This window comes from Pteropus vampyrus, unplaced genomic scaffold (assembly GCF_000151845.1).
Source record: "Pteropus vampyrus isolate Shadow unplaced genomic scaffold, Pvam_2.0 Scaffold2, whole genome shotgun sequence".
NCBI lineage: Eukaryota > Metazoa > Chordata > Mammalia > Chiroptera > Pteropodidae > Pteropus > Pteropus vampyrus.
The window spans coordinates 15,473,098-15,493,021 of NW_011888783.1; the positions used below are offsets into that span (position 1 = coordinate 15,473,098).

Consider the following 19,924-nt stretch of genomic DNA (forward strand, 5'->3'; position numbering starts at 1 on the left):
TATATAGCAAACATTTCTTGCCCAGATTCGTATCAGCTCTACTTTAAGTGCTTGCTGGCATCATGCTCAGCTGAGCCCTAAATGGAATTTTCCCATTAAAAGACATGAATGCTGAGATCTAAGGTGCATTGAATATTTTTATTGATGAACTTGAAGAGAATATGTTAATATAGAAATTTCATATATTATGGAGTTGACCAATTGAGTATAGCATGTATTCTAATAGGATATGAGGTTTATTTTCTCCTATTTTTCCTACAGGCATAATGAAGTGCCTTACAAGATAAATAAGAACAAATTTTTCCTGCTAGAGGAGTCATGTTTTTGGCTAATTATCCTTAGTTATTGCAAATTTACTCTTTGTGTTCAAAAGTTTAATTTTCTATATTCTTGATGATTTCATAGAGATTAGCCACAGTTTATTTAACAAAGAAGACACACAAACAAAGAGATAGTTTTTTATTTTCCAGAAAGAAATCACTTGCTTACTTTTCTTACAAACATCTTTCCCATTTCATTGAGGCAGATTTGGAAGTCAGACCAGAAACTTCAGGCTCTACTACGATGGAAAGCACTTTGTTGGGGAGAAGCGCTTTGAGTCCATCCACGATCTGGTGACTGATGGATTGATTACTCTCTATATTGAAACCAAGGCAGCAGAATACATTGCCAAGATGACGATAAACCCAATTTATGAGCACATAGGATACACAACCTTAAACAGAGAGCCAGCATACCAAAAACATATGCCAGTCCTGAAAGAGACACATGATGAGAAAGATTCTACAGGCCAGGATGGGGTATCAGAGAAAAGGGTAAGCTACCATAAAACCACACTTTATCTTCTTCTGTTTGGGATCCTTATAAAAAAAAAGTCATTGCCAGAAGAGATTGACTTTTTCACAGTACTTTGAAAAGAACATGTGTTTTCTTTAATGTCTAGTTTCTGTGGTGCTGGGTTTTGCTTATATCTAATTCTTGTTTAGTTAAAATATGTCAGGTATGTTTTTATACTCCTAATTATTTCCTATCTTATCAGTTTCACAGTTTTAAAAATATGTTGGAAAAACGCCCTAGTAAAAAAGTGCAGGGGTTTTGTTCAGAAGCATAACTTATGGTCAAGAAAAGAGCTCAATTACATAAGAGATTGAGGAGTCACGTTATCTATCGAAATTACTTTTTTGTCTCCCTTAAAGATAATTACCCTTATAAATAGTTCTGTTCTTTAGCACAATGACATACATCCCTATTTTTAAATATACATGATTAAATTCAGTCTATCAATAACTATTATAATATTTTGAGAATCAGTCTTTAGTAAAAGGAGGATTTATCTCTTTATGGACTTTTAGGAAGTAATCAAATCAGGAAAATTTACTTTTCTTTAATTATAAAAGACAATTTAAGTTTATATTTGTCATATTTTAGTTGTAATATATTTAAAGTTAACATCAGAAGTTTTAATTCCTTGCCATTAAGATTAATTTACTTTGAAAATTGTCCATCATCTGCTCACCCCCAAGAAAAAGAGTGAATTTCTTCATGTTTTATACTGAGTGAAATTTAGTTGGGGGGATTTTATGTGTTTTTATCGAAATTGTGTTAATTTATTCTTATATTTTTGAGAATCTTCAGTTGCTCTCTTAAAGAAATGCAGTACTGTGTAGTGGTTTGAGCTTGAATTCTGACACCAAATAGATTTGTGTGCAGATTTTTCTGTTTCACCAGCTAAGCGACCCTCAGCAAGTTAATTAATTTCTCTGTGCTTTGATGTTCTTATATGAAAAATTATAATAATAATCAAGTTGTCAGGAAGATTGAGATAATATGTATAAAATAATCAAACAGTGCTTGGCGCATAAGAAGCACTCTGTGAGTTTGGAAATAATGTTATCATGACAGCCATATTACTTTAAGGCAGCATCCTAAGATGCATTCAAGTTGTTTTGGAGTATTTGGGTACAGACTGGAAATTTTAATGTTCATTATTCGGTCCAAATTTTAGTTTCTGGCAGGTCTTACTTAGAATAGCATTTCATGGCTACAGAGAAACCAGCATCTTAAGTTATAGACTGTAGAAAATTTGTAGAAAATGGCTTTTCACATACTCATATTTGTTTGGAACCATAGATCTTTTTTGGAAGTGACCAGGATTTAAAATCCTAAATGCATGCTGTATTTTAATGTTATTTTCACTCTCTAGTTCCCATTTGCTCACTTTAGGTTTTCATTCATGGCATTTTTCAGTATTGCTTACATTTTAATATCTAATACTGATATTACATCTTATGCAGATGTGCTTGAATATTCTAAGTCAACATTTGTGAAATATTTAAAAAATGTGTACATGTGAGTCTTTCAGAGTTGACCAGCCTAGTGATAACTTTGACCTTTCATCTTCATGGAACTTGAGCTAATGACACTTAGCTACTTAACATTCAGTCATTTAACTTCCCAGAACCTTGGTGGTGCATCCTACAAAGTGAAAATAATGTTCACAGGAGCAAAAGTCTGAGGTAGAAAATACCTAGAGGACCCTTACAGCTCTAGTATCCATGATTCTGTGTGTTCTGGCAGCATTACTTGTCACATTATTATCTGAATTCTCTTGTGCTGATGGCCAGTGATAGCTACATAGAGTGAAATAGCAGGTGCTGGAAAATCTCTCTCTCCAGCAGTATACAATTAAGAATCATTTAAAAAATTACTCTTTGCTTTAAATTGCATGCATCTTAAATCTAGTTGGCTTAAAATCTATTTACTCAAAAATAGATTTATTTTATTTACAGGTGTCATCCAACAGGACAGGGATGATGACCTGTTCAACAGCTTGAAACATTGATTCCCTGTCACAGTGGATGACATTTGTAAGTAAAGACAACCATGTTGAACTGATCTAAAATACCTATTGACACAAGTATGGTTCAATAAATATTTTACTGGGTCCTAAATAGCTTTAAACTCCTCTTATCCATGACTCCTTTTCCTCAGAGGAAAAAGTATTGGCTTTGCAGGAGTTAGTATGCCGTTGTGGAAAGGATATGAGTATTGAAGTTAAGAGCTAGGTTCTAGTTCTACAGGAGTTGATTTTATGTATTCGTATCAGCTCTACTTTAAGTGCTTGCTGGCATCATGCTCAGCTGAGCCCTAAATGGAATTTTCCCATTAAAAGACATGAATGCTGAGATCTAAGGTGCATTGAATATTTTTATTGATGAACTTGAAGAGAATATGTTAATATAGAAATTTCATATATTATGGAGTTGACCAATTGAGTATAGCATGTATTCTAATAGGATATGAGGTTTATTTTCTCCTATTTTTCCTACAGGCATAATGAAGTGCCTTACAAGATAAATAAGAACAAATTTTTCCTGCTAGAGGAGTCATGTTTTTGGCTAATTATCCTTAGTTATTGCAAATTTACTCTTTGTGTTCAAAAGTTTAATTTTCTATATTCTTGATGATTTCATAGAGATTAGCCACAGTTTATTTAACAAAGAAGACACACAAACAAAGAGATAGTTTTTTATTTTCCAGAAAGAAATCACTTGCTTACTTTTCTTACAAACATCTTTCCCATTTCATTGAGGCAGATTTGGAAGTCAGACCAGAAACTTCAGGCTCTACTACGATGGAAAGCACTTTGTTGGGGAGAAGCGCTTTGAGTCCATCCACGATCTGGTGACTGATGGATTGATTACTCTCTATATTGAAACCAAGGCAGCAGAATACATTGCCAAGATGACGATAAACCCAATTTATGAGCACATAGGATACACAACCTTAAACAGAGAGCCAGCATACCAAAAACATATGCCAGTCCTGAAAGAGACACATGATGAGAAAGATTCTACAGGCCAGGATGGGGTATCAGAGAAAAGGGTAAGCTACCATAAAACCACACTTTATCTTCTTCTGTTTGGGATCCTTATAAAAAAAAAGTCATTGCCAGAAGAGATTGACTTTTTCACAGTACTTTGAAAAGAACATGTGTTTTCTTTAATGTCTAGTTTCTGTGGTGCTGGGTTTTGCTTATATATAATTCTTGTTTAGTTAAAATATGTCAGGTATGTTTTTATACTCCTAATTATTTCCTATCTTATCAGTTTCACAGTTTTAAAAATATGTTGGAAAAACGCCCTAGTAAAAAAGTGCAGGGGTTTTGTTCAGAAGCATAACTTATGGTCAAGAAAAGAGCTCGATTACATAAGAGATTGAGGAGTCACGTTATCTATCGAAATTACTTTTTTGTCTCCCTTAAAGATAATTACCCTTATAAATAGTTCTGTTCTTTAGCACAATGACATACATCCCTATTTTTAAATATACATGATTAAATTCAGTCTATCAATAACTATTATAATATTTTGAGAATCAGTCTTTAGTAAAAGGAGGATTTATCTCTTTATGGACTTTTAGGAAGTAATCAAATCAGGAAAATTTACTTTTCTTTAATTATAAAAGACAATTTAAGTTTATATTTGTCATATTTTAGTTGTAATATATTTAAAGTTAACATCAGAAGTTTTAATTCCTTGCCATTAAGATTAATTTACTTTGAAAATTGTCCATCATCTGCTCACCCCCAAGAAAAAGAGTGAATTTCTTCATGTTTTATACTGAGTGAAATTTAGTTGGGGGGATTTTATGTGTTTTTATCGAAATTGTGTTAATTTATTCTTATATTTTTGAGAATCTTCAGTTGCTCTCTTAAAGAAATGCAGTACTGTGTAGTGGTTTGAGCTTGAATTCTGACACCAAATAGATTTGTGTGCAGATTTTTCTGTTTCACCAGCTAAGCGACCCTCAGCAAGTTAATTAATTTCTCTGTGCTTTGATGTTCTTATATGAAAAATTATAATAATAATCAAGTTGTCAGGAAGATTGAGATAATATGTATAAAATAATCAAACAGTGCTTGGCGCATAAGAAGCACTCTGTGAGTTTGGAAATAATGTTATCATGACAGCCATATTACTTTAAGGCAGCATCCTAAGATGCATTCAAGTTGTTTTGGAGTATTTGGGTACAGACTGGAAATTTTAATGTTCATTATTCGGTCCAAATTTTAGTTTCTGGCAGGTCTTACTTAGAATAGCATTTCATGGCTACAGAGAAACCAGCATCTTAAGTTATAGACTGTAGAAAATTTGTAGAAAATGGCTTTTCACATACTCATATTTGTTTGGAACCATAGATCTTTTTTGGAAGTGACCAGGATTTAAAATCCTAAATGCATGCTGTATTTTAATGTTATTTTCACTCTCTAGTTCCCATTTGCTCACTTTAGGTTTTCATTCATGGCATTTTTCAGTATTGCTTACATTTTAATATCTAATACTGATATTACATCTTATGCAGATGTGCTTGAATATTCTAAGTCAACATTTGTGAAATATTTAAAAAATGTGTACATGTGAGTCTTTCAGAGTTGACCAGCCTAGTGATAACTTTGACCTTTCATCTTCATGGAACTTGAGCTAATGACACTTAGCTACTTAACATTCAGTCATTTAACTTCCCAGAACCTTGGTGGTGCATCCTACAAAGTGAAAATAATGTTCACAGGAGCAAAAGTCTGAGGTAGAAAATACCTAGAGGACCCTTACAGCTCTAGTATCCATGATTCTGTGTGTTCTGGCAGCATTACTTGTCACATTATTATCTGAATTCTCTTGTGCTGATGGCCAGTGATAGCTACATAGAGTGAAATAGCAGGTGCTGGAAAATCTCTCTCTCCAGCAGTATACAATTAAGAATCATTTAAAAAATTACTCTTTGCTTTAAATTGCATGCATCTTAAATCTAGTTGGCTTAAAATCTATTTACTCAAAAATAGATTTATTTTATTTACAGGTGTCATCCAACAGGACAGGGATGATGACCTGTTCAACAGCTTGAAACATTGATTCCCTGTCACAGTGGATGACATTTGTAAGTAAAGACAACCATGTTGAACTGATCTAAAATACCTATTGACACAAGTATGGTTCAATAAATATTTTACTGGGTCCTAAATAGCTTTAAACTCCTCTTATCCATGACTCCTTTTCCTCAGAGGAAAAAGTATTGGCTTTGCAGGAGTTAGTATGCCGTTGTGGAAAGGATATGAGTATTGAAGTTAAGAGCTAGGTTCTAGTTCTACAGGAGTTGATTTTATGTGTCACTTTGGGCACACTGCTTCACTTCTCTGAGACTGTATTTCCCCACATTTAATAGAAAGGCTTTGGACTAGATGATCTCCAAGGCGTGGTTCTTATAGTCTGTGATACTTCAAGGAGTGTAGACGTTGTAGGAAAGAGAGAACACAATACTAGAAAGAGCATGGGTCTTGAGAGATCTGTCTTTAGCTTATCCACTAGTTAATGGTATGTCCTTAAGATAATCCTCTAGCCTATCTGGACTTCAGTTTCTTCATATATAAGACAAGAAGTTATCTATGAAACATTAATTTTACAGGATTTTAATAAATACTGAAAAAAGGAGTTCTGTGTTTAAATAGGTTTGATAACTTTTTTTTTTTAACTATTTCTTTTCTATGTGCTCAGCTTCATAATCACCTCATTCACATTATGACTCTCCAAAAAAGGTGCCCCCAAACTTATTTGAATCAGCCTGCCACTATTCAGAACATTTTCGGAATATACTGTTTCATGAAACCCACTTTGGCAAGTTTTGAACCAGATTATCTCTTAAGGTCTTTCCTTGTTCTAAAATTGAGGGATGAGAATTTCACCTTTTTTTTGGTTTGTTTGTTTGTTTTCAGTCCTTAAAGTATAAGTTGAGCATCTGAGCTTTTGTGGAAGGTTGGCAAGATGGTTTTATGGTGATGAAACTTTTTGCCATTGGAAGTGAATCCCGAAGATTCTCAGTTGTCCCTGGGAAATCTGGTGACCTTTTGTGAGGGGGAAAATTTTTTTTCCACATGATATCTATGCCATTTTCTCATTAACTATTTAAGTAGCTCCTCAGCTTGAAATAACAATTAGATGCATAAAAATGTTGAGATATTTAATTGTAAAGTTGTAGCATGGTGAAAAGCCAGACTTCTTTCTCTTCTAAAACTGCTTAATTTTATTATCCAGATTGGCCAAGAGCCCAACTATTATTAGTTACTTTTTAAAAATTTTTCTTGGAACTGTGTTTGAATAGTTTCTTCTTCCAAGTAGTAAATATTATATTTTTGCTTCAGCAGATACTGGACCAATGACTGAATACAAACTTTTTATGATAATTTTACATTTATTGTAATGTAATTTTAAATTCATCGAAACCATGCTTTAGAAAACATCTCATATAACTGTTAATAATATAAACGGACATGGACTATAGACTAGTGGTTAACAGAGGGTAGGGGGTGAGGGGAGGGGAGAGGTGGATGGGGTAAAGGGGGTCAAATATGTGATGACAGAAATCTAATTATGGAGGTGAACACACAATACTATATAGATATATATATATATATATATATATATATATATATATATATATATATATATATATATACCTTACTGTTAAAGTATACAGCTGAAACTTATTGGATTTCGTTAACCAATGTCACCATAAAAAAATTAAAAAATAATATAAACAGTCAAATAAAATATATAATTTGCATTTTAAAAACTATACTATGAGCCAGATCTCTGAATCTATCCAGGACCTCTTTGCTTCTGGATTTAGTTATCTCAGCTCCAAACCTGTCTCCCATATAAGGATGACCTGTGTAGCAAGGGTATGAAAAACCAATTTGTTGGTTTTATGGAACTTCGCCAAGCTACATAACCTATTTGTGTCTCTGTGTGTATATATATTTTTTCTTTTCCTGGAAGTTTGGAATGAATGCAGTACTTGGTATATTGTCTTATTAATTTCTTTTACATTTAAATTCCATTTTAAAAGACATCTTTGAGGATCTCCAGACTGCATACGTATTGAAAAGCCTTGTGAAATTTGAAGTTGAAATGTAATTGGGGCCCTGCCAAAAACTGCTGTAACTACTGAATTCTTCAGGTACCTCCATAAACGACAGATCCCCTGAAGTAGTAAAAAAGAGCACAGGTAGTCTGGCCTGCTAATTGTCATAGTCTCTCACAAAGCAACTCTTCTAAATGTTTTTACTTTACTAAAAATATATATATATATATATATATATATACCACGTTATCTGTATCCATTTACTCTCATGCAGAAATCAGCAGAAAGTCCATACTTAAGCTTAATCATTATAAAAGTAAGAATACCAGAGGAGTGGGTGGCATAAAGCAATCTGCGGAAAACTGAGGTTGATTTCTTGATTTTGTGTTTTCCCATTCTTTTGGGCCTGTCTTTTTTTTTTTCCCCTTCCTTGTTCTTACGCTAACTGTACTCTTCTGTTCTCCTTCCCTAGCCCCACCTTATCTGCATCCATCTCTCTAGCCCCTAGTCAGATTTACATGCTCAAATTTCCACTGTGCCTTATCCAAGTTTAAGATCAGTTGTTCAGGATGAACAGGCTCTTAGAGAACTGCCAGATGTGCTCAGGGTCACCTATTTGCATTAAAAAGCCAATGTAGTAATTTATGAGGAAGACTACAGCCATTACAGAACTTCTATTAGTGGATTTGTCCTCTGTAAACATCCTTCATAAGAAATCAAGTAGTTTTTTTATTTTAAAAGCCTACGTGGTTGGTAAATAAGGATATATTGGTCTGTGGGGTCTTGAGCAAGCCTTTAAGCTCCCTGGGGCTCAAATTTGCCCCAGTTTCTAAGGTGAGGACTATGGATGCCATTGCACTGGTGGTTATGAATATTAATGAGATTTTGTAATGTGATCTTCCTTCTAAATAGTGTGTTATAGGACTCATTATTGCTCTTTGAGATCAAAGTGATCGAGCAGGTGCCCATTCATGGGTACTGTCTTACTGAGTACAATTCCCCCAGCCTTTGCTAGAAACAACATGTTCAGGTTTCTCTTCAGGATCCATCTTTTCAATGCTTGAACTGCCCTCTGAGTTCACAAGGTAACATCAAACGGCTAATAATAATTGCATCATCAAGAAAGTACTTTCTCTTTTAATAATACTATGATACCTCTAATTATATCCAGTCAGGAAGCATGTATCTTTGCCAGATAATGTGCTAATGACTTTTAAGGCTAAAATATATTATTTTGCTGTGGTATTTGCATTTTAGTATTGACAATATTTTAACTCTTCTTTCCCTGAAAGTAAGACAAGTAAAGTCATCCGCTTCTATGCCTGTCAGTGAACTTTTATTAAATCTGCACTACATGTTGAGCCTATGAGGGTCTCTCAAATTTCTCCTAAGTCTACCTGTTCCCTTTACTCCAGCTGAGTAAACCCTCTCCTTCCTATGCCTTAATATCTTCACACTTTATTTTCTAAATGGTCTTTATGAGCTATCTATATAAAATTCTTCTTGTTACTCAAAACTTATGTTGGAACTTAAACAAGTTAAGTGCACTGCAGAAATATCATCCCCATTTCTTCTTTTAGTCTCTATGAACTAACTCATTTTCTATTATAATTAATTGCATTTAATTCAGCACTTATCGCATGCCTCATATTTGTAATGAAACAGGCTAGGCTCTGGAAGGGATAAAAGATGTACAAGTTAAGAGCCTTGCCTCGAAGGCCTTACACTTTAAAGTTTTCATTGTTTCTACCTTATTTAATTAATACTTAGGCATCTTGGATAGGCAAGCTGTCTGTATCATCTGTATAGTATTATAGAAGTTCGATAAATATTAAGTTGTACTACTCTAATATCAGAGTTTGCGAATAGCTTAGTGGACCACAGAAAACACTTTGGTAGATAAGAACATCAATTTTTTGGAATCATGGATCACAAATTAATATGACATTCTGGCATTCCACCCCAGTTTCAAGGCTTTCATCTTTCAATGTTGTCTCACTTATGATTCAGCACCTTGAGTTTTATATAAAGTTATTAACTAAATAAAAAAACAAATAAATGAGTATGTTTTATGAATTCAGCCAAATCCAAGGCCCTAGTATAAATCACTCCTGAGACTGAGGGAAAAAAGTATAGTAATTTAACTTGATTTGATACTCTATATTTTTTCCTTGAAGAGCTCAGAATCATTAGAATGTCCCTGTGAGGGGGAGAGGACCACAGGTAAAGCATCTGAGGTACAGAAAAACTGTCTTTGTGACATGAAATAGTTTGTGAGTGTGGTAGCTAGGTGCAGCTCTTCAGGGATAAGTTCAAAGAAGCCAAGATGGTGGAATGGCGTCTCCCTGAACTACTGGGTGTCAGCTGTGTGTTGGGATAATCTGGAACCCACTAGAGAATCTCGTGCTTGTAATGATTAAAGAAAACTCAAGTGGGGACATGAAATTATTTGGGTGAATCTCATCTGTCCGTCCATCTTATCACCCACAGAGGATTAGTCATTGAGAGCCATTGGGGAAAACCAGATGGAAAGAGGAAGATGGGTGATAAATATTAGTTCCTCAGCTCCAGAGAACCAGGCCAGCGAAAGACCAAATTGTAATTTTCCAAGTCAGCTGCAGTTTTGGAAGATTTCTGTATGTGGGCCAATTAAACAAATAAAATATCTCTTAAGTTACTGGTTTGAGGGTTGGAAAAGGAAGCTATTAGAATTTCTTCATAGTTGCTATTTCAGAGTCTTGAGCATTTTGGTGAGGAAATAATCATTGGTGGCAAGGTCCCCATCCATTTAACTGTGAAATAGAAGTCAACTCCAGTGGCTTTAGGAGGGTGGCAGCATTTTGGGGTCCAAAGCAAGTCAAGGCTGCCAGCAATAATCTGGCTTTTCCATGTTGCTCCTAAACTACCTTTGTGTACAGTTATAAAGAATCACCTCTCCAGTTTCAGTAAATTTTTTCATTAGATCGCATGCTCAATGATTTGGATCTGTTCTTTTTATCTTATGCTTTTGCCCATCATATTTCCCCTTTATGTTTTGATTCATTTCTCCTTCACCTGAATATTTATTTATTTATTTATTTATTTATTTATTTAGCTCCTGCAGCACCTGGTATTCCTCAGTGGTCTCCCATCCAAGTACTAACCAGGCCCGACCCTGCTTAGCTTCCGAGATCAGACGAGATTGGGCACGTTCGGGGTGGCATGGCCATAGTCACCCGAATTTTTAGACCTCCCAGAGATTTTAAGTCAGCCATGCCCTGAGCCTTTCCTTACTTGAGTTATGAAGACTTAATTGCTTTTGCAAGTTGTCGTAAGTTAGTCCTTAACTCTCCTTGGGTCTCCTTCAGGTTACTTCAACTGGTCAAAAATTTTCAGCCCTGAGTGTTATATTGCAAAAATTAGATTCTTTCAATATGAAATTACAGATATCTGTAACAGCTACTAACTAGCCCTTGTTTGTATGTCACCTTTTAGTGTGCTGCTACATTATTTTCACAGTGGTTTGTTCAGTAACTTGAATATATCAGCCCTATTATCCTCTATTTCCTCACCATTCAGTGAAAATTCACTAAATGCTATATGTTTGTTGATGACCTAATTTACATTATTCAATTTTCCATCTTATACAACATTTTCCTTGAAAATGTCTGTTACTGCAGCTTGTAATTATTTACGAGCAATGTTTGATAAAAGGTCACCTTTACCATAAAATTTCCCTCCAAAAGCAAAAGCTTTTATACAAGCTGCAGATGGTTTAGCACATTCTTAAGAAATTTACACCTCTCTTCCTTTCGCCCACTGAACAGGAAGGGATCTCTGTTCTGGGTATAGTTTGCTTAATAACTTTAGAATGACTTTGAGCTGTTGCCCAAGTTTGCAGTAAAGAAAACACTGTAGTCCCCTGTCTCTTGAGAAAGCTGTTTTTCCATGTAATGGGGAAACTAAAAATGAGCCCATATCTTTATAGGCTCGTTTTCCAAGAATTTTTATGTCAACTATGTTGAGGTATAATTTACATATAGTAAAATGCACAGTTGCATGTACAGTTTGATGAGCTCTCACAAATTTATACACCTATGTAACTACTATAGAATATAGAACATTTCATTTCTCCAGAAAGTTCCCTCATACCCTTTTGTAGAAAATCCTATCACCACCCACTTTCTAGAGCAACCCGATTTAATTTTTTTCAGGACAATAAATTTTTTTAGCTGTCAATAACGGCAGGCGACATCCTATTTAATGTTTTACTTTCTCACCTTTATAGCACACCTTATCTTTATCTTTTCCCTTTTCATTTATTATGAAAACATCATATTATGTTGAAATACCTACCTTTTTTACCTGATTTTTGATGTAAAATTTCTCAGGTCATATTTTTTTAGGGAAATAAGAGCAACAAAAGAATTATTGGTGTGCAATAGTGATTGCGAGGCACTTTGACTTGTCGAAAATTTCAGTCCTATCATTATGGCTTGTTCACGATTTCATCTGTAGTAAGGCTTCAATAAATTTGCATACACAATGAGGGAGGATTCTTAGGGATAGGAAAGACAAGCTTCTCTGATGGTTAGGATCTTGGACTTGAGCCAGAAGCAAGCTAGAAGGTGGCCAACTCTGCTTTAATGACTGACTATCCCCTTGCCATTCCTCTCTGGAATAACTCCCACAGCAGGTGTTAGTTACTGTCACAGTTGACAAGAAAGGTATCAACAATGAGAAAAACTACAATTTCTGCTTCTCCCTCCCAGTCTATTCAAATGGGAAAAGGCATTCTTTAGTGGTATGATTCCATAATTCCCTGTAGGACAGCACTAAAGAATTACTTTTCAGCTTTATTGAGCTCATTCAGACACTTAGATTTCTCTCCTTACAGTGCAGATTTAACCCACTTGAGTCCTGTAGACTATAGTTCTCCTTTCCCCAGTCCTGAGTGAAGAACGACATTCTTGTGTGTAACAAGCTCCCATGGATGAACCATACATAGGTTGTATAAAATTCCTGGGAAATGGTTATCACTTTCTCCTTTCTGCCTCATAAAACCTATTGGAATGTGAATGAATGAGGGGTAATATTAATATAAACAGAACCTTAACTTCCCTCTAATTTCTTAAAACTAAATTAAATCATTTTCATGTTAATTTTAGTGACTAACTTCAATGCACCATGACTAGAGTAGGCTCTCCAGTGATCTAGAATTGCTCTCTAAGCAAGCAAGCCTCAGGCTCACAATCGTCTTCTCGTGCCCCTCTTTGGAAACTACATAGTTGTTGGCTGCATTCTGGATGTCTAGTGTTGCTTAAGGTGAGGACCCCTGGGAGTAGAAAGAGGAGAGTACCAGAGTGTGAAAGTAGGAGAGAATTGTAGAAATGTTTTATCTACACTGACTAACTTACCACATTATGCGAATTATATATAGGTGATATTTGTGAACAAGTTCAATCATGTTACCTAAAACTGTTCTTAAATTTAGAAAACAAATCATGCATTGATATGGCTAATGTATTTAAGAGGTTTTTTCCTAGTTTAAAGAAATACATGTTCTTTCTAAATAATTTGAACAGGAAGGGATCTCTGTTCTGGGTGTAGTTTGCTTAATAAAAAATATGAAGTAATAAAAGAGAAAGAGGAGGGCATTAGTATAGACACACCATCCAAAGATGGCTAACTATATGTTAACATTTTGATAGATTTCCTTCCAGTCTTCCTATGCTTAGATTATTTTAAACTTTTATATTTTTATTATACAAGTGATTCATGTTTATTGCTTACAAAAATAATAAAGGAATGAAAAACAATAAGAATATAAAAAGCGCACCAAATCCTACTATTGAGGGATAACATAACCAATAATATCATTCTACTTATTCTTCCAGAGGTTGTGTGTGTGTGTGCGTGTGCGTGTGCGAGTGAGAGAGAGAGAGAGAGAGAGAAGAAAGAAAATGTGTTTCTTCAAAATATAAACTACTTTGTAATTTGCTTTACTATTAGGTTATAAAAAATATTTCCATGTGAATAAATGTATTTCTGCTTTATCATTTTAAATGTCTATGTAACACTCATAAATACAAATACTCATTTGTATTTATATATAATAATTATTTAGCCAATATTTTTTATTCTATAAATATTTATTGAGTAATTGATTTGAGTTACTCTGTCCAATACTGAGCAAGACAACTGTAGATCTTCTTGTGAAGCTAATTTTATACACCCAGAATATTAAAAAGAAACTTAAAAATTATCCTCATCATGTTAAATGATGAAGAAACAGGGGTAAGATAGAGGAACTCTTTTTACTGAGAAATCTTGCTCTTAGCTGACTGCTAACCAGTGCTCTTTTTCCCTGCATGCTGTTTATGTCATTAGTACAAATTTTCCTTAAGTCGTTTTTTTTTAATTAAGTAAAAATATTTCTTTTGCTTAAATCAAATTAGGATTACTCGAGTCATTTTAATAGACTTTCTAAATTCAGAATTTTGTTTATTCTTGCAAAATGGCTTTTTCCCTTCAAGTGAAAGATTTGTTTCTATAATAGTTAATGCTCTAAAAATTAATATTTCTTTATGAATAAGGATAACCAAAAATTTATGTTTATAAATTCATTTATTTCGGGGATAGATTAAAAGCATATACAATTGTTTTTCTTGGAATAATCTGTATTTTTAAAATCTACAAAGCCTTTACCTGAAAGAAACATTTCTGAATTTGTCGAACATAAAAAGTTATGCATTAGTTTCCTATGTAGTCATAGCAAGCTTGTGAACACTTTAGAGTTACCCAGTTCTAAATTGATAAAGCATTTTGAGGGGAAAGGATTTCCATAATTTCCATCTTCAGCATGCATAGAGAAGCTTAACTGAAACTATTTAAAACAGAACTATTTGGTTTCATATGGACATAAGATTCTAATTACCACTTATTTCCATGTGAATAGTAAGTTCCCTTTGTCCCCTTTTAGATAAAGCCTCCCACCCCATGCCTTTGCCTAGTTAATAAGTATGAGATGCTTTTCTTTGGCAGTAGTGTCCATAGTTGCTGCAAAGGGGTTGAATTTATTTCTTAACGTATATTTAAATTCATAATGATATTGGATTATAAAGAAGTGTTTTTAATATTTCACTTTCAGTTTTTTACAAAAATATTCTAAACTTTTAAGCTAAATTTTTTTCTCTCTATGACAGAATACTTAAATAATAATGGATTTTTAACCTTTGAACTGATGTTAAGACCCATAAAAGAATTTCTGTAGTCCTACATGCTAGTGTTTGGTCATAGCTTCGAAACAGTCTACAGCATCAGGTTCAGATGCTCTCTTCTCTCATAATTCCTGTGTGTGTGTGTGTGTGTGTGAGGTGTTTTACACAAAGATCCACCTTTACTCCTCAAATAGAAGCATTTCAGAAGGAACTTTAATTATCTCATGTTATCTCCTATTTATCCAGTCATTCACACACACAACAGACACACACACACACACACACACACACACACACACACACACACAACAACAACAACAGCAGCAACCACCACCACTATGAAATTTTTTATTGGGTACAGATGACCTGTATCCTTGTCTTATGACTTAATAATGTCATTTTAAGCATGTCATAACTTGTCTGGGTCTCAGTTGTAAAACAAAGGACTCAGCTTTCATAGATGACATTCAGGTCCCTGTCACAATTTGCTACCCATAAGTTCTCTTTGTTAACCCTCAGGAGGTTTTCAGACATAAGATTCTGTACCTCTGAGAACTTACTCATCTAAGAGGTAGAACAGGCTGAAAATTGCAGATAAAGTTTAGGGTTGGCTCTGCTTCTGATTAGGATTGTGTCTTTGAGCCAGTCACATAATTTTCTTTAGACTCAGGAAATTGAATGTCTCTTCTAGCTCCAAATTATACATCACTAAGGGATGTAAAACTAATAATAATAGAAATTCACTAAGGGTTGTAAAACTAAGAATAATAACAGAAATAGCTAACATATATTAATCCTCTATATGTCAGAACGTATACTGGGTACTTTACCAGATTATCTCCTTTAATGCTTATAGCAATCTTTTGTAATAATATGGGTATCTTTGGGGGTGATAGGTTTATGGTGAGTTATTCAGGGATTCTAGGGGTATGTTTTAATAGTGCATCTTTTATTTTTAAAAGTGAAATCAGAGGACAACCAGACCTTTTCACCAAGTGCTGTCTTGGTGTCATCATAAAGACCGAACATTGGACTTTGTTAGTATTTAGACTGAGTGGATCACTGTATTTTGAGTAATTAGATTACTCCAAAGGAAGAAGTTAAAACATCCTGGAACTTGTCCAACGGAAGCTGAAGCATGGTTCTGATGGGTCACTCTAGAACTACACTCTTATGTTCAGTTTTTAAAATAAATTCTTATCAAATGTTAAAAGAATAAAAATATTTCAATTTACAGAATAAGAAAACCCATGACTTAACTTTTTAATATAAAAAAAGAAACAAAATATTTTTCCCTATGGTTCTCTTATGGTCACTTGTGTCAAGTGCTACCCTTTCTTCTTTAAGTACCACAGAAATGTACAAATCCAGATAGTCTTGTTTCTTTCACAAGAACAATAACAAAAATAAAGGATTTATAATTATGTGATAATGTAAAGTATATAAATGTGCAAATCTGTCAGTAATTTAATATGTGAATTTCAAATTGCAGTATACATAGAGTAAAATCTGGATAAATTTCTTTAAAATTTTTATAATTGAACTATGTTAAATGATTAACAATTTATCTGTGTATTAGTAAACTATATTGGTAACTAAGATGTATAATATAACAAAATATGTCACACATTATATTTAAGATAAGTTGGCACACTTCTACACTTTTAACAGTTGACTTAAATTCAGGCTGACATCTTCAAGTTTTCTTCAGTTCAGTCTTCAAAGTGCTTATTAGCATTTCATTGTCAAAGTTGAAGCTTAGTTAGCTCTTCGAAATTGACAAAAGACCTCTGAATTGACAGTCACCTCCTAAATAAACAAGATTTTTTTCTGAAGGCAGTTGAAGTGTTTTCAAATCAATACTTTAGAGACTATATATGTAAAACCTACTGTAGAGAGTTTATTATAATTTAGAAGCAAAAGAGAAAAGTGAAACAAACAACTAAAAAAAAACCCCTTTCAGCTTTTTAATACAGTTTGACAGTTTTTCATTTTCTGTAGTATCGCTCAGAAGCAGGGAAACCAATAACATGAATAAGGATTAGCACTTACAACAACAAAAGAAAAAAATTGAAGCAATTATTACTAATGATAGTACTTTTAAGAAATAAAATAATGTAGAAAATGAAAAAAATAACTTTAATATAAAATAAACTTTTGTGTTAGGTCTTAAATATGCATTCATAAATAGTTTTTGATTAAAGAGCCAAATCAGATTGAAGCAATAGAGGCACCTGCAGAAATTTTGATTCAGTAGAATCGACATGGGGCTCAGACATATATTAATATATTCGTCTTCCTATATACGTATGTGTGCAGGGTGAGAGATCCTGTTGCACAGTAAATGTTACAACTAATGGATCACTGATTATCAAACTTTTTGAACTCAAGAGCTCTTAACACTTTAAAAATTGTTGAGCACCTCAAAGAGCTTTTATATGTATGGGTTATATCTATTGACATTTACCATATTAGAAATTAAAACAGATTTTTAAAAACTATTCACTAAAAAATAATAAACCCATTACATGTTAACATAATAGCATTATTATTAAGATAACCGTATTTCATGAACCAAATTTAGTTAGAAGAGCAGCATTTTTTACATTTCTGTAAATCTCTTTAATGTCTTAATATTAAGAAAACACCTGGATTCTCTTAAATGCTTCTGTATTCAATCTGTAGTGCTATGTTAATTTGGTTGAGGTATATGAAAAAATTTGACCTCATAACAGATATGCAGTCAGAAAAGAGGAGTATTTTAGTAGCCTCTTCAGATAATTGTGGATATTTCTCTTTGATATCACACCAAAATTGGATATGTGGTAGTTTCTTAAAGATTACTTGCAATGTGGAATCTGAAACCCTATCAATAAGCATTTCTTATTCTGTTGCACTAAAATCCACTAGTCTGTCTTGAATTCTGAATGGATCTTTCTTTCAGCTATGCATGGTTCTAACATCATGCATTGGTCATTCGGAAGATATTGGTTCACTGAGATATATAGGTCCTCTAAGCATTGGCATATTTCTTTATAGGATATCAAAAAATCATATTGTCATCATTGATCTCATCAGAAAAGTCATTTAAGTAGCGGGAAGCTATCAAGTTCAGGTGGCATATACAAATTTTCCAAAAATTTTTTAACTTGAAAGTTTGAATTTTATCATTGACTGTCAGTTTTTGTTAAGGTGGCAGGCTTACTTTTTTTTATTTTTTTTTAATGCCAAGTCTGAATAACCAAATTTGTTAGTTATTCTTCCAAGCAAAAAATGATATTCTGTGGAAAAAGCAGCTAGCTCAGCATGCAACTCAAATGAATACTTTTCCATAAGAAAACCATCCCTAGAAGCAACCCAGATACCTTTTACTAATTTGGTATGAGGCTCTTACTCTTTCGGAGAGTTTTTCAAATGTGGAGGTGTAAAACTCTAAATGTAACATACATAATCTACAACAGAAAGAACAGAAGAGACAGATTTAGGGGGAAAAACTGTCTCAATATGTGACCCACAATAACTAACTTAGTAGGCTATTTTTCATTAAAATCAGTACCATTGGTATAAAATAACGCATTAAATTCTAGACTTAGTGTTTCAAAGACTAGGCTGTTTTAAAAATGGAAACAACAAAGAAACATTCAACTGATGACATGGTTTAATAATTTCCAACAGTGAAAAACTTAACAAAAGCATACACTTAAAAAAGTCTACAGCTGGGGCTGCCAGTCAAGATGATAAAGGAAGTAAACGCCGCGCTTGCCTCCTCTCACAACCACATCAGAATTATAACTAAACCACAGAAAAGCTATCACCTGAAACTCTAGGCGAACAGAAGTCCTACAACTGGGGACACACAGGAGAGGCCACCTCGAGACTGAAAACTAACTAAATACATACATAAATAAAAAGACAATAAAAAGTCAAAAAAAATCCTACAGCTGATCCTGCAGTAAGATATTTTAAACAAGTTATTTTTTAGCATCAAACTTCTTATTTTAATGTCTTCCTTATTAAGACATGCATTTGAAAATAGTTTCATCTTATAATTTTATAGCAAGTTATGGGTTGGAATTCTTAGGAAGAAAAATAATCAAATAAAACTCAGCTTACTAATAGTAGATACTGACCAAATTCCCTTTTCTTATAACATTTTCTTGCATCTCATCATTGCAGAGAGTTTTTATTCATCCATAAATTTTCATGGCGCTTTGCACCATTCCTCTAATAATAGTTGTTTTGGTCATGCATATTAATTTAAACCACAATGATTCAACAGTCTTTAGAACTGAAAACTGCAGTTCATGAAGCCCAAGCATCCTTTGTCTTTTTGGTGGCACCTGTTCTCTTAACAAACGTTTTCAATTCAGTCTCATTCTTTAGTCAGCTATGTTGCTAAGATACCTATGTTGTCACAGATTTTCTCTGTGAATTGAACTGAACATGTTTTCAGTTCATAGTTGCATGTATTTTGGCTATTAAATGAGGAAACAATATTTAAAATGCCCTTCTTCCTTGCACCTCTTAGCCAGCCATTATTTTTTTTAAAACCAAGCTATAAGATATTTTAAGAAATGGCCATTATCAGAAAATGGCCATTTTCTTTGTATTACATTTCTTCTGATAGTATTTTTAGGGCAAGAGGCTAGAATCATTCAGAAAGGCAATCATCTATGAGTGTAGAGAAATCAGTGAGACTTACAAATAGGCTGTGGACTTGTGTGCTCATTCTTTCAAGATTTAGCACCTGCTTTGGATTAGGTGATAAGACCAATGCTAATGATGACAGTGGTATCAGCATCACTACC

The 19,924-nt window shown here is 33.7% G+C and overlaps 1 protein-coding gene and 1 pseudogene across 3 annotated transcripts in view; one reads left to right on the forward strand and one right to left on the reverse strand.

Annotated features, from left to right (window-relative positions):
* CHN1 (chimerin 1) overlaps positions 1-19,924 on the forward strand; it is a 159,450-nt gene that overhangs the window by 82,476 nt on the left and 57,050 nt on the right. Inside the window, exons 1-2 of one of the 3 annotated variants that reach the window (XM_023529388.1) lie at positions 3,731-3,885; positions 5,860-5,937. In XM_023529388.1, coding sequence (XP_023385156.1) covers positions 5,929-5,937 — 9 coding nt within the window. In that variant the 5' untranslated portion in view covers positions 3,731-3,885; positions 5,860-5,928. Of the gene's footprint in view, positions 1-526; positions 816-3,588; positions 3,886-5,859; positions 5,938-19,924 lie in introns of those variants that run through there. The other 2 variants (XM_011357240.2, XM_023529386.1) reach the window with 2 other exon arrangements.
* Positions 11,012-11,130, reverse strand: LOC111739375 (annotated as a pseudogene).